General features: G+C 36.5%; 2 protein-coding genes across 2 annotated transcripts; one reads left to right on the top strand and one right to left on the bottom strand.

Annotated features, from left to right (window-relative positions):
• The first annotated feature begins 5,155 nt into the window (after positions 1-5,155).
• On the top strand, positions 5,156-11,810 carry LOC118349856 (beta-galactosidase 5-like). The gene is made up of 19 exons (XM_035695630.1): positions 5,156-5,510; positions 5,608-5,703; positions 5,821-5,933; positions 6,097-6,163; positions 6,312-6,404; positions 6,616-6,759; positions 6,953-7,041; positions 7,128-7,233; positions 7,332-7,419; positions 7,751-7,869; positions 7,979-8,143; positions 8,268-8,446; positions 9,024-9,130; positions 9,306-9,415; positions 9,630-9,740; positions 9,851-9,964; positions 10,400-10,602; positions 10,770-11,106; positions 11,232-11,810. The coding sequence occupies exons 1-19, from the start codon at positions 5,334-5,336 to the stop codon at positions 11,376-11,378; spliced, it is 2,565 nt and encodes an 854-aa protein (XP_035551523.1). The 5' UTR covers positions 5,156-5,333; the 3' UTR covers positions 11,379-11,810.
• A 1,498-nt stretch (positions 11,811-13,308) lies between these two features.
• On the bottom strand, positions 13,309-14,679 carry LOC118343696 (thioredoxin H-type-like). The gene is made up of 3 exons (XM_018965534.2): positions 14,509-14,679; positions 13,902-14,024; positions 13,309-13,781 (listed from the first exon to the last, which is right to left on the bottom strand). The coding sequence occupies exons 1-3, from the start codon at positions 14,593-14,595 to the stop codon at positions 13,635-13,637; spliced, it is 357 nt and encodes a 118-aa protein (XP_018821079.1). The 5' UTR covers positions 14,596-14,679; the 3' UTR covers positions 13,309-13,634.
• Positions 14,680-14,721: the final 42 nt, after the last annotated feature.

Raw genomic sequence — 14,721 nt, 5'->3', positions numbered from 1 at the left:
TATGAGAGTTATATTATTTTGTGTCTGTTTGCAAGCCATAAGACTTTAACTAATTTAGTAGTATTGAGGCTTTCCATTTAATCCATGAGATTGGGTTCGATCCACACATCTTCTAAAAGAAGCATTTTTGTTTATTTATGAAGAGGCCTCTCCAAGAGGCATGCCAAGCCATTCCATGGGATTGGGTTGAATCCACACCTCTTCCAAAGGAAGCATTTTTGTTGATTTATGAAGAGGCCTCCCAAGAGGCATGCAGGCTCTCATGCACTACAACGCTTAGGAAAATGGAAAATAAAACTTCGAAAGTGTGCGCCTCATGAGGTGCCATCCAATTGAAATGGACGCAAGGCAAGTATTGGACTAAGTCCAACTATTATGTCATATGGCAACAAACACAATATATATTTATTCCGAACAGTTTTCAAAAATATGAGAAGTAATAACTTTGTGTTCATAACTTTTGGTCCTTTATAAATAGACCTATTGACCTGCCATTTGAGCAGGACAGAATTTAATTTTTGAATTCTCTCTCTCTCTCCCAAGTATTTTACTTCTTCAAAACTTATTAGAACTTGTTAGAATTTATTTGTTCTCGAAAGAACAGATTTCTAATTTCTTGGTTGAATAGCAAAATATGAGAGTATTCAGGGTCTAATTTCATGTGTGCATAACGCAGTTAGACAAACAGACTTATTCTGAGTTTCATTGTATCTTGGAGACAAATTCGCTTATAACCCATGTGCATACCATTATTGGTGGGAGCGAATATTATCTTAAGAAAAGCGACATTATAACGCTCCTTAAACTAAATTTTTCTCTCACTATTGTCTCTTTTGCAGCTCCTTTGTACCAACATATCCAAGTACTGTCTAGGATTTTAAAAATAGATATTTTATATATTATTTACAGTAAATAAATGACCAAAACATATTGTCTTACGAATAAAAACGTACGAAAATAATAATATACTACCACTTCATATATCTTTATGTGGACGTTTTAGAATATGACTTGAGTTTCACTAACTTAAAATTTGAGATCAAAACGACATAAAGACAGTAATTTAGGCCAATAAATTTTATTTAAGAGTCTTGTTAGGTATAAGCGGTTTGATTTGTCAAATCTGCATATTGATGTTGACATGATTTTTTTTTATTGAAAAGAAAAATAAAACAATGAAAGTTTTAAGAGAAGAAGAAGGTAATTTGTCTCACGAAAATTATTTTCGTTTCAATTCTATACTATTTCATTAAATGGATATCTTATATGTTAGTATTGATGTCCGATTTGGTGCGCGAATTCATTTGCAAGAAAACTTTTCCCTTATTTAACTTATTCATTTAAAGAAAACTAAAAATAGTTTAAGAGTTTGATCTTGATCATCCATCTCTTTTTTCTTTTTCTTTTTCAAAATAAATTATATCTTCTTGCCTAAAGTATGTAAATTGAAATTATTTTTAATGAAATTGCACAATAGCATTGATTGGTTGTAAAATAAATTATAAAATAATTATAGGTATATTATTATTCAATTATAATATGATCATTAGCCCGCATTTTGTATTTCTCCTAATTTAGATGATTTTTTTTTTTTTTTTTTGTTGGTAATCAAATTAGCTAATGATCCCATTGCGATTTGGAATTTTGGGGCAATGCGGCTATTGTCCCTCAGTCAATGCTGATTTGCAATTAGATGTTTGAAAAGAAAAGGCAACAAACTTAGATAGTAATGGGTCCACACCACAAGAGCCTTTAGAGACTCATCGTAAACACCGATCATGATTCACAACTAGTAGGGTATCCCAGGTTGGCCAAAAAAAGAAGTCAAGAGTGCTGCACCGTTCGTTACACGTGATCCAACGGCGTGTGATATTTTGGAATTTGGCCATCTCGATGGGGTACACGTGAAATGTGTCGACTCCGTCTCTCGGACAACCGAAACTGTTCCCACCGACGTAAACGGAACGGAGATCTAGGGGTGCTAAATTAAATAGATGCGATGCATTGACACTAGCGAGAAACAAACGGCGCATCAACGGTGTCCCCACCTCCCTTGTCTTCTAGTTAACGCTAAAATATTAGAAACCAAATTAAGATTAGACGAAGAGAGGACCCCTTTAACACTAATTACAAATAAAAGTCGACAACATTATAATTGAGGTTCCTTCTAAGCGAGGGCTTCCTATGAAAATGCATGTGTGATCATGGGCCCATGTCAAAGGGATCACACAACTTTTATGATCTTATTATATATAGGGTGACTCATACAAGTTTTATGATCTTAAAGATTAAGAGCTTAATCATTTATTTGAATCAGTAGCCTCATTTAGTTATGCAATTCATATAAGATGAGATATAATATTTTGTTAAAAGTTGAATAAAATATTATTATAATATAAATTTTTATTTTAAAATTTAAAAAAATTGAATTATTTATTATATTTTATATAAAAATTTAAAAAATTTATAATGATTATATAAGATGAGATGAAATAATTTAATTTTATATAATCAAATCAACTTTTAAAAGAGAAAAGGAGCCATTGCAATGGAAGGTGTAAACTAACAGGCCGTCCATATTTAAAGTTGGAAGGTACAATAAATAGCCTTTGTGGGTGGGGGAGTTGGGCCCGAGTTGGTTTAGGTGATGAGCGACTCGAATCATAGATACAGAAACAAAAATTAGGTGAATTATTAATACAAAAAGAAAGCTAGGATTTGAAAAATCCCCTCCTCGCAACGCGTTTATGCTTCTTTTTCTTTACGCAGGACGATAGTGTGCATAATTCAGAGTCGCTTCATTGCCACCGACGCTTCATTCTACAGGATATTAAGATTCCCATGAGATTGTTTGAAAAGTGATGCTGATTTCATGTTATACATCATCAGAAACATCCATAAAAAACGAGTTTAATGAAAGAGAGATGCATGTGACACGTGTCTTGTAACATTTAGCATTATTTGATAAATTCATACCAATAATAATAATAGAAAAATACTAAATGTATTTTCAAAAAGCTTACTTTAGCATGTGAAAATTATAAAATTTAAATTTTTAATTTTTAATTTTTTAAAAAAATTAACAAAATAAAATTTATAAATAAAATTATAACACTACTCATAATAATAATAATAATAATAATAATGAGCAAGTTGCTTTCATTTGGTTTAAAGACTGAAAACATGAGCGTGGCTGAACAATCCAATAAATACCAAAGAGTTATTCTTTCTGGGTTATATTTTCTAGGCAATCAAATTTCTACCTATTAGGCATTGGCAACCCTTTAGGAAGATTAGATTTAGGACCATAGTGCCCTAGCATAGGGTACAGTACGTCTTGAATGAGAGAGAATGAAGGACGCATGCTAAAGGGCAAAAAAGAAAAATAAAAACGGAAGTACACAAAGAATCCCAGGTTTGCTCAACGAGAAGTACTAGACCACGGTCGAAGAAACCACGTTCCACGGAATCCGAGCATTGGCCCGCTGTCTTGTGGTTCGGCTCTTTAACCGAAGTGGCTCTGCCTGCCTGCCTGCCTTTTCAAATAATTTTTGGAGATCTAACATATCGTGATAAAATAAATTATCAATCAATGTTTTTGTTTTGTTTTGTTTTTTATTTTTTTTAATAAAATATATTAATAAAAATAATATTACATATAATTATAAAATATATAAATATCGTATAATTATTTTAAAAAATAATAAAATTTATTATTAAAAATTAATTTTTTTAATATGAATATAATATTTATTTATTTATTTTAAATAATTATACAATATTTATATATTTTATAATTATAAAAATCATTTCGCTACTAATAATGATGCATGTGGCAGCTTGGTTGGAGCATTGGTCATGATCTTTCATTTTCTTTAATTAACGATCTACATGTGGATGCTCGTTAATATGGGTACCTTATAAACTTTTTTTAGACTCATACCCCTCAAAAAGAACAATAATATTTTACAAGAAAAAGAAAAATTAAGTTAGTGTATATAACACAATGACATAATTTGATTGAGAAAAAAAATAATTTAAAATTTAAATCTTATCAATCAAATCTTATTATTTAAATAATATAAATAAATAACTCTACCTTGCTATTTAAGATTTATGGATTTTTTTTAATGTAGGGAATGTGCATTCTGCCTGTAGAGTGATTGAAAGATTCACCTCCAGGGCAAATATAACATGCAATGATTAATCTCTCGGCTTGTACAGTGGAAAAAAGCGAAAAATATCTAATACTGCTATCTAATAAACATATCATAGAATAAGTCGTTGGAAATATTATGATGATCTTCAAAGAAAGTAAAACAATCATCCAAAGAAAAGTGGGGGGGATCATGGGGGAGTCCCATGCCAAAAAGAAGATAAAAAAAAGAAGGGTAACATGGTGACCTACCATTTCAACATGTCGTTCAATGAGAGGGAATGTATGAACAATGTAAGATGATACAGAAAGGCATGGAAGACAAATCACATGGTGGCATGGTACTGACCCAGTGCCCATAGACTACTGGACAAGGCTTGAGACATCTATGCTCACAAGACAACGTTTTGTCATCCTGAGAATAACAAATAACAAAGTGGGAGTATGGTTGGTGACAGGAAAGGAGGGGTCACATGTGCAAACAGGGCAAAGGAGTATAATATAAATGGGTTTCCAGGTTAGGTCTGGCAATGGAAAGTTTAGATTATTAATAGACCCTGCTAGCTTCCGACTTCTGAGTTTATATTAATCCCTTATTACCTAATACTCCAACCACTGAGATCTGAGGACCCAAATTTATGAATGCTGTTAATGAAGTGAAGTCACTTCTTGTTATGCCGACACATGCAAAATACAAGTTGATCTAATTTGTAGTCTACACAAAAGATGCATTATTTAAGTTAATTGGGTTCACTGGTGAATCATACCTTATCAGTATACATCTTTCAATTGGTATTCAGGAACTTTATAACAGCCTAAAAAACGTAAGCTGTCATCAACTATGTAATTGTTATTTTCCCTTTTTGTTTTTGGCAGATGACAACAGTAAAATAAAACTTCAATTTGTGACAGCTTTTTTTGGTTTTAAAAAATTAAAATATTATTTGGGGTGTTTAATTCAATCAAAAGCGCACTTGTTCAGTTGTTCTGAGCGGACAAGCCTGAGACTACAATATATAAAGACGGTACGTAGCAGAGAAGGACCGTGGTTGCATTGCCGAAGAGTAGCAGTAGACGATCAGAAGCCCAAAACTTGTCTCTTACAGACTTTCGCCACTCTGAGCTCTCTTTTCAAAATTACATCCACATAGTTGGAGAGAGAGAGGGAGAGAAAGACATGGAAACTCTCTCAGTTTCCATTTCCAAGCTTCTAGTGTTGCTCTTCACGACCTTGGTTGTTGGTTCTGAGCTGATCCAGTGCAGTGTCACCTACGATAAGAAGGCTATCATCATCAATGGCCAAAGGAGAATCCTCATCTCCGGCTCCATTCACTATCCCAGAAGCACACCTGAAGTATGTCTCGGTTTTTATTTCACATTTGATGATCTTCTTAAAAAAGCTGATTTATTTGCGAGACTTTGGTGTTTTTGTGAAATGGGTGTTGGTGTAGATGTGGGAGGACCTTATTATGAAGGCCAAAGATGGAGGCTTGGATGTCATAGACACATATGTGTTTTGGAATGGTCATGAACCTTCACCTGGCAATGTATTATTCTCGATCTGCAGCATCTTTTACTTCTTCTTTGTTTTAGTCTTTTTGCTTATTTTTTCACTTATTTTTTAGTTCTAAGCTTATTTTGCCCTTTTGAAACTTGGTTTTTAGTATAATTTTGAAGGAAGGTACGATTTGGTACGGTTCATTAAGACAGTTCAGAAAGTAGGACTCTATGCTCATCTCCGCATTGGACCGTATATCTGTGCAGAGTGGAACTTTGGGTACATATTAACTTGCACACTTTTTTTATTTTCAGATCTCCATTTCTTATGTCATTGTGGCAGAATAGATGCCCGATGATACGGGTTATTATTATTATTTTGTAAAATTAATTTGTTTGGAGGGCTTGATTTTGATTGTCATTCTCTCCGTGGTGTGGTGCAGTGGATTCCCTGTTTGGCTGAAGTATGTTCCTGGAATCAGCTTCAGAACAGATAATGAGCCTTTCAAGGTTTTCCTTCCTCTAATTTCTTCTTGTTTCCTGAAATCTTGGGGTGTAATGTGATCAATCAAATTGAAGGGAAAAAAGGACGAAAGCAGCAATTATGATGCAGATGTTGGTTTAATAGCTGAAAATCTGTCAATGTTTTCTCATGAAGATGGCAATGGAAGGCTTCACCCAGAAGATTGTCCAGATGATGAAGAACGAGAGGCTATTTGCATCACAAGGAGGCCCCATCATCCTTTCTCAGGTATCCCTACTGGATATAGGTCCTTGTAAAGTTTTGTGTACCGTAAATTCTGTTTTCCTGAATCTTAAGATATGTACGAGTAGTAACTTGGGGTTGAGAATAAGTATGGAAAGAAATGGCGAAAGAGTGGGTTGTGCACTTATAAACCTTGACGGTGGATGGTACTTATATTAACTGATTGGCAGTATAATTCTTTTCCTGGTTTGCTTAGATTGAAAATGAGTATGGGCCGGAGAGTAGGGCTTTCGGAGGTGCCGGGCATGCGTACATAAATTGGGCGGCCAAAATGGCTGTTGGATTGAATACAGGAGTCCCATGGGTGATGTGCAAGGAAGACGATGCTCCAGACCCCATGGTCAGCTCTCTCATTCTCCTTACATAATGGGATGCCTCGGTTTCCCATTATTACTTTAATACCTGGCTGTAGTAGTAGGGTTTACATTGGCCCTCTCTCCTTAAAAACGCTTAGTGGGTGGTTTGTGTTTAACAGTTTTCTTTTAGTTTCATTTGAAATTTGTTGAGCTTTGTCTCTCCATTTTTTACCACAGATAAACGCATGTAATGGTTTTTACTGTGATGCTTTCTCTCCCAACAAACCCTACAAGCCTACCTTGTGGACCGAGGCTTGGAGTGGCTGGTAAATGTGTACTTCACCACTACCTTTAGAATGACTTAATGAATGCATACTCTTCTGATTGGCTACCCCTCCCCCCAAATGGTTAGGTTCACAGAGTTCGGAGGCACATTTCACCAGAGACCAGTTCAAGATTTGGCATTTGCAGTTGCTCGTTTCATACAAAAGGGTGGCTCATATGTTAACTACTACATGGTTTGATATCTTGGATGATTCAGTTCTTTGTTTTAAAAGGACTCATTTTGCCTGTCATTGAATTTAGATCCTAGTGTATGACTTCTTACTTCTGTCAGTATCATGGAGGAACCAACTTCGGACGCACTGCTGGTGGCCCATTCATTACAACAAGTTATGACTATGATGCTCCAATTGATGAATATGGTGAGAAAGCTAAGCTCATATCTTCATGACTACTTCTCAAGATTAGATGCTCTCTAAATGTACACAGCATTTCGGCATTACTAACCAGATACTTTTAGTTATGATTCATGGATATATGAATTATTCAGAATTTTGTAAGTAATTGTAATATTGGTTCAATGACTTCTAAATTTCCCCCCCTCATGCATCCAAAACTGCAGTAATCCCCGTTTCTATCTTACCTTGAGTCCAATACTTCTTGGATCCTGATTTCCCTATAGGAATAGCATTTTGGTAATTAGTTTATATTTTTAACTCTTAATCACAAATAACGACTTCACACTGTATTTAGGTTTGATCAGGCAACCTAAACATGGTCATCTGAAGGAACTTCATAAAGCTATTAAGCTATGTGAACATGCTTTAGTTTTTTCAGATCCCGTTGTTACTTCATTAGGAACCTATCAGCAGGTCAGCCTTTTCTTTTATGGATCATTACTCTGTTCTGTTAGTTGGGAAACTTGTATCAAGACTGAACTTGCCAATGGAATTGCCTAACTGGATCATGGCCATCTCCCAGGCACATGTATTCTCTTCAGGGCGAAGACGGTGTGCTGCTTTTCTTGCAAACTATCATTCAAATTCTGCTGCTAGGGTGACATTCAATAACATGCACTACAATTTGCCTCCTTGGTCAATTAGCATCCTTCCAGACTGCAGAAATGTGGTATTTAATACTGCAAGGGTAAGTGAAGTTCTAGCTTTCATTGCAATCCACGTCAAAAGGAAAAAGCAACTAGTGGTTGAGTAGCTCATTTTGTGCATTATTCTTTTGGACCACGGGCTAACACAATTATGTCCTCAAAAAGGTTGGAGTTCAAACTTCACAGATGCAAATGTTGCCGGTTGATTCCCAATTGTTCTCGTGGGAGGCTTATGATGAAGATATTTTGTCTGTAGAAGACCATTCAACAATGACAGCTGTTGGACTGTTGGAGCAAATAAATGTTACCAGAGATGCTAGTGACTATCTATGGTACATAACCAGGTGAGCTTCTAGATTTATGTGATTGTTGAATATCTTTCTGCTAATTTCTCGCCGATTAGCAGCCTAATGGATCTCATGAAACTAAACTTATTGTTGCACATGTCGCCACCTCTTTCTTCAATCTTCTAAAACCTAAATATTTATGACTCATTTTGAAAATCACAAACATTCATTCCAATGTTTATGCAAAAGAGGTATGATCTGAAAGGATTTGATTATCATATTTCAGAGAAGAAATCGCTGTATCCGCCTAGTTGAACATTGCATATATTTACTCTTCATTAGTATAGATTGGTAGTGCAACTTAATGAATATGGAATTGGCTGAGAAGTCAAGAGCAAGAGTGAGGGAGAGATGTGAAATGGAAGATGTGTCAAGCAGTGTGGGGCTCGAGGAAACTGGGTTTATGTCAGATCCTTCTGGCCTACTAACAATGTAGTCTCAGTTTATTCTTAGACTGGACAGAGATATATCTAGAGTGCACATTTCCTCACCCATGATACATTCTATTCTGTGTTTTTGTCTTCATTAATATTCAGATATTTCTTTTGAATTTTGAGTTTTGTTTTCATTTCAGTGTTAACATTCATCCATCGGAATCATTTCTGCGAGGACAAAAGCCCACTCTTAGTGTGCAATCAACTGGCCATGCCGTTCATATCTTCATCAATGGGCAATATTCAGGTATGCTGAATTTAACTTTCACTAGTAATTGAGTACAATCCTGGCCTACAAAGAGGAGGAAACAAAAAAAGAGATTCAAAACTTGCCTTCTGCTATTGGGTTAGTACTTCTTGTATCCCTAGATTCTCATACCCAAAATTGAAGTTCAATAATTTTGTCATATTTATTCCTATAGGATCAGCCTTTGGAACCAGGGAACAGAGGCAATTCACATTTACTGGACCAGTCAACATGCATGCAGGAAGAAATAGAATTGCACTTCTCAGCATAGCTGTGGGATTACCGGTTAGTGCCCTAGCATGACTCTTTCTGAATGCAGGTCTGGTAGTTTAATCATTTTTTAGAGTGCAATTTAACTGGCCAGTTCTCCAACTGCTGGGGTCAATTAAGCATGGTGGCAGCAGAAGCTGAGCCAGAGTTGACTTAACTGAGTCACTGAACGCTCAAGTCATTGAATTATATCTGGGACTGACTGTTGAATTTTTCTGTGTTTCTGAAGAACATTGGGTTGCATTATGAAATGTGGCAAACAGGAATCCTTGGTCCAGTTTTTCTTTATGGTCTTGATGAAGGAAAAAAAGACTTGTCGTTGCAAAAATGGTCCTATCAGGTCAGAAAAAGGATATATATGCAAACAAAAATATGATAATCTTATTTATGTATGTTTCATCATGTGTTATAGATCCCAGAAGTTTGTCTTACAGTCTTCTCTGCACACAGGTTGGTCTGAAAGGAGAGGCAATGAATTTGGTCTCTCCTGATAGAGTCTCATCTATTGATTGGATCCGTGGATCACTAGCTATCCAAAGCCAGCGTCCGTTGAAGTGGTATAAGGTAAGGAAGATTAGAGAAGGGGTATAAAAAGGAGCAAGTCAGATTAATGTCAAAGACTTTAGAGGCTAACTGCATGTTTGGGTGATGAGATGAGATGAAAATTCTGTAAATAGTAGTGAAATGATTTGAGTTAAGATGTTTTCTTGGGTTTTGGAAAAAGAGAGAAAAAGTTGAATAAAAATATTATAAAGTTAAAATATTGTTTAAATATAATTTTTTAGTATTATTTTATTTTGAAATTTGAAAAAATTGTATTTTTTTTAGTATTTTGTTTAGAAGTTTGAGAAAATTGTAATGATTAAATGAAAAATTTGAAAATTTGAAATTGAAAAGTATTGTGTTTATGTGATGTTTGAAAATGAAATTATGAAAAGTGTTGAGATCATCTCATCTAAGTGTCCAAACATGGCCTAAATATTTATTTTTGACTGGCAGGCTTATTTCAATGCACCTAAAGGATATGAGCCATTGGCTTTAGACATGAGGAGTATGGGGAAGGGCCAAGTGTGGATCAATGGACAGAGTATAGGAAGATATTGGATGGCCTATGCAAAGGGTGATTGCGGTACTTGCAGCTACACTGGGACATTCAGGCCCACAAAGTGCCAACTTGGTTGTGGGCAACCAACTCAAAGATGGTATTAGAATTCAATTCGCTCAAAGCCAAAAAATAATAATAATAATAATAACTTTTAGCATAGAGCAATGAAATCTTTAGATATGCCCTCAATTGAGGGAAAAGGCTGGCTGAGCTTGATTTATTGAACATTTCCACTTGGTTTATCTTACACGATTTATTCTTCAGGTACCATGTTCCAAGGTCCTGGTTAAAGCCAACCAGAAATTTGTTGATAGTTTTTGAGGAACTTGGCGGGGATGCATCAAAGATTTCTCTTGTGCGGAGATCAGTGACAAGTGTTTGTGCTGATTCATATGAGCACCACCCAACGATTGATAACTATAGTGTTGAGGGCCATGGTGAATCAAATATGATGCATCAGGCCAAGGTTCACTTGCAGTGTGCAACAGGGCAGTCCATATCAACTATTAAGTTTGCAAGCTTTGGCACTCCTTCTGGAACTTGTGGAAGTTTCCAAAAGGGAACTTGTCATGCACCAAACTCTCTTGAAGTTTTAGAGAAGGCATTTCCCTAACTGCAATAATATTTTTTAGTCATAGATGTGATTTAGTTGTGGTTCTACATTTACAGATATCATCTATTAATACCATCATATTAACATTTCTTTATGTTTGATATATTTTACAGAAATGCATAGGGCAGGAGAGTTGCATGGTTACCATATCCGATACTAACTTTGGGGCAGATCCATGCCCCAATGTGTTGAAGCGATTATCAGTCGAAGCTAATTGTTCTTCAGTGAGTACAACCACTGAAATCAATTCAAGGAGATGAGAATACTGCAAAAGCAGGTAATACTTCCTGATGCAATTACATTATCTGCATATGATGGCAAGCTACTAAGCGAGTGGTGAAGAAAAAGAAGTGATGGGTAAAAGGTCGTCAGTGTTTGGAACTTATAGCCAAGGGTATCTCACCTCGGAAATTAGCAGTTTTTTCCCCCTTTCTGGAAAATATGCTTGTGCAAGTCAATTGTGGTGGATAGGCAACTGCTTCGGTATAAAGGTTCAACGAAGGGTTGGGCCCTACTGGTGATTTGGTGCGATACTAAGCTACATATAGTTTATGATTCTTTGGCAATATAAAGATATGGACTGGTAGAAGAAAGTAGTTAAGCAACAACTCCTTATGAGTGACATGAATATGCTTGAAGAGTGATTATTTGTAAAGACGAGTGCTTCTACTAAATTAAAGCTACATTCTAAATTACTGTCATTGCTGCTGCTTCTGCTCCTCCTTTTGTTTATTGTGTAATATGTGATACTACACTGTCCGTGATTAAGATTCACAGTGCTATAAAAATCCATAAACACTTTCTTCATATTAACAAAGCGTCCTCTTCTCTGCTCCTCTACTCAATGGAAATGGACGAAATTGCCCGCCACAGAAACTCCGCTACCACCACCCCTTGCCCAACATGATTGCTATAACTAATGTGTGCTAACATACCTGGAACTGAATCTGTAAGCGGCTCAGGGCAGGATAGACTGAAAAGCAACTTCTGGATAATGAATTTTGTTTTGGTTGGCCTGTGGATACTTCCTTTATATCATTACAGTTCCAATTATCAACATCATAGTCAAAACATCCTCAAAACCTCCAGATCAACATAGGTTTGTTCAGGTCTAATTGTGCCACGACAAGTATATTTTCTCATTCAGTGAACCATATACAAAATGTTTACTTAGCTTTTATTTTGTTGTTGTTTAATAGACACCATGATATAAAAGCAGGGCATGTATTCGCTTCAAGTTAAACATATGTGAACAGTAGCAGTCGTGAGCCCTCTTTAAATCCGCCTGTTATCAGCTTCAAGCCTCCAAAACAGGTAGATCCTGCCGGTTGTAAATTTGTGATTCTCCTACATTGAAAATAGACGTGCAACGCTGAAACAATGACCTCAAAGGATGCAACTAGCTTGGGATGCGATCACTTTGTTAAAGGGACTGTGACTGATCAAATAAGGTCCCTTTCATTATTCATTGGCACCCAGAGGTATACAGTTGGTGGCGGAAGTCTTAAATGTCGTGTCGACTTCATCTTTGCATCCGATGAAAGCTCATTGCATGGGCCATTGAGAGTACCCCTCCTTTTTCAAAAGGAAGGTCGTCTGCGGGAGATTTGGGACTTTGCTGCCAATTGCCTTGCTTGCGTATATTAGAATTTCTGCTGTCCTTCAACACAGATTGGTATACACACACACACGACGAGGTTCTGTAAACAGAAAAAATGATTTCGACAATCAGGGCCAATTAACTTCCCATTTCTGAGAAATAAGCAATTGTGTCATTTTTACTATGCCAGAGAGCCCAAGAGGCGGTCGCCTTTTCCGGCCAGCTAGGGGCAAATGAGATATAAGGACACGTCAAGATTAGCATTATGTAGATAGATGGAGATCATGGAAGCACGGCTTCTTTTTTATGATGAGAAATTTCAGCAATCTTGCAAATGAAATATGGATTTCATCCAGTTAAACCCGACGTGAGGAATCATCAGTTTTTTATTGATAGAATATGGTCTCTTAAAATTATTTGCATCAAGAGTTCGAACTTGGACTTGAGGGGGAACATGGAGACAGAAGTTCTCATGCTCAATGGAGCACGGCTTCTTAGCCTGGGATTGCCAAAAGAGCTCTAAAAAATTTAGTAAGCTAATATTGATTAATCCTATAATTTGATTCCAATACTAATGAACAATGCACTTATTGGAACGTAATCAATCCAATTCTTTTATTGCATCTCAAAATCAGGTCAGCCACTCACAGATTAAACCATGACCGCCAATCTGATTCCTCGTTTCACGGCTCCAGTATGAGCGACGACAACAAGAAGAACAACATAAACTTAGTACCGTAAGCATTTTCGACAACAGAACATCAATTAAAGCGATGTGTAGCTCTGCATACATGCACACATGAGCTAGCCACACTCTAGCTTCTGAAAGATCCATAACCACAGCCAATACAAACTAGAAAAGAACAAAAAAATAAAAAAAAGATTTATGAGGTTCCAATATCCTCCATGTTACACATCAAGCAGCAGCAGTGGCTGTGGCATGCTTTGCTATGGTCGGCTGCAACTCGTCTTTCTTTGCACCCACAACCGTGTCCACCACTTTGCCTTCTTTAAGGAACACAAAGGTCGGCATCGCCTGCACTTCATACTCCTCAGCTACAGTCTGCAGACAACAATCACCATTAAATTTATTTTCCCACTCCTGAGAAAGTAGAAACGCTGAATTTATCCAAATAACTTTAGTTTAGACTTTTGAGAAGGGGATGGGCTTATGTTCTGTTACCGTTAGTTCATCCACATCAACCTTCAGGAATGTGACCTCAGGCATCTTCTTTGCAATCTCTGCTAGAATTGGGGCAATGGTACGGCATGGCCCGCACCATGAAGCCGTGAAATCCACCACCACCTGTCAAGCAGCTTTCTTCGTTATGGCATCAAGAATTTCAAAGAGATCTCATTAAAGGGGACAGGAAGAACACGTGCAAGAACGACGAGGAAATGAAAACTAAACAGTCTCGCACAATGTTTAATCACATTTGGACCTTTTCAAGGACAAGTTTTTACCAAACGAAGCTTCTAAAATTGTATTGCTTCACCAAGATCTAAATTTCACCAGCCAACAGAAAAACCCCATCATGTCATATGTGAATACCCTAGCGAAGTGAAATCAATTCAGTGGCTCTATCTTTTCCTCGCAACTCTTAAACAAAGCAGCATATGCTTTTCTAAACAAGAACCAAATCGAACCCAACAACACCATTTTGTTCAAATCACGAAATAATCACTCCTAACCCTTGAAAGCCCTAATTTTTATGAGAAACACAAAAAAAATAAAATAAAAAAGTAATGTACTTTTTTTTTTTCTTTGGGGGGGTGGTTGGTTAAAATACCAGTTTCTTGGACTCGTTTCCATTCTGCATGTGCAATTTCCAAGCATCAACGGTGTGGCAGCTAATCACTTGGCCCTCTTCCGCCATTTTCTCTCTGATTACTTGCTTCGTTCGGTACTTTCTCAACTTGCAAATCTCGACAAATTTGATATTGCGATGAATGTTAAGGTAGACAGGGAGCGGGTATATATAGACCCAAAGACCTTGTAAATT

Source organism: Juglans regia, chromosome 11, assembly GCF_001411555.2.
Source record: "Juglans regia cultivar Chandler chromosome 11, Walnut 2.0, whole genome shotgun sequence".
NCBI lineage: Eukaryota > Viridiplantae > Streptophyta > Magnoliopsida > Fagales > Juglandaceae > Juglans > Juglans regia.
Note: the sequence above shows the minus strand (reverse complement) of the source record. Positions and strands in the feature narration are given on the sequence as shown.

Excerpts from the sequence above, each read along its gene's own strand:
- LOC118349856 (XM_035695630.1), top strand. The coding sequence starts at position 5,334 with ATGGAAACTCTCTCAGTTTCCATTTCCAAGCTTCTAGTGTTGCTCTTC. Across the intron at positions 9,741-9,850 it reads TGCAAAAATGGTCCTATCAG|GTTGGTCTGAAAGGAGAGGC; the intron begins GTCAGAAAAAGG and ends CTCTGCACACAG. Across the intron at positions 11,107-11,231 it reads CTCTTGAAGTTTTAGAGAAG|AAATGCATAGGGCAGGAGAG; the intron begins GCATTTCCCTAA and ends TATATTTTACAG.
- LOC118343696 (XM_018965534.2), bottom strand. The coding sequence starts at position 14,595 with ATGGCGGAAGAGGGCCAAGTGATTAGCTGCCACACCGTTGATGCTTGG. Across the intron at positions 14,025-14,508 it reads GAAACGAGTCCAAGAAACTG|GTGGTGGTGGATTTCACGGC; the intron begins GTATTTTAACCA and ends GCTGCTTGACAG. Across the intron at positions 13,782-13,901 it reads TTGATGTGGATGAACTAACG|ACTGTAGCTGAGGAGTATGA; the intron begins GTAACAGAACAT and ends TGTTGTCTGCAG.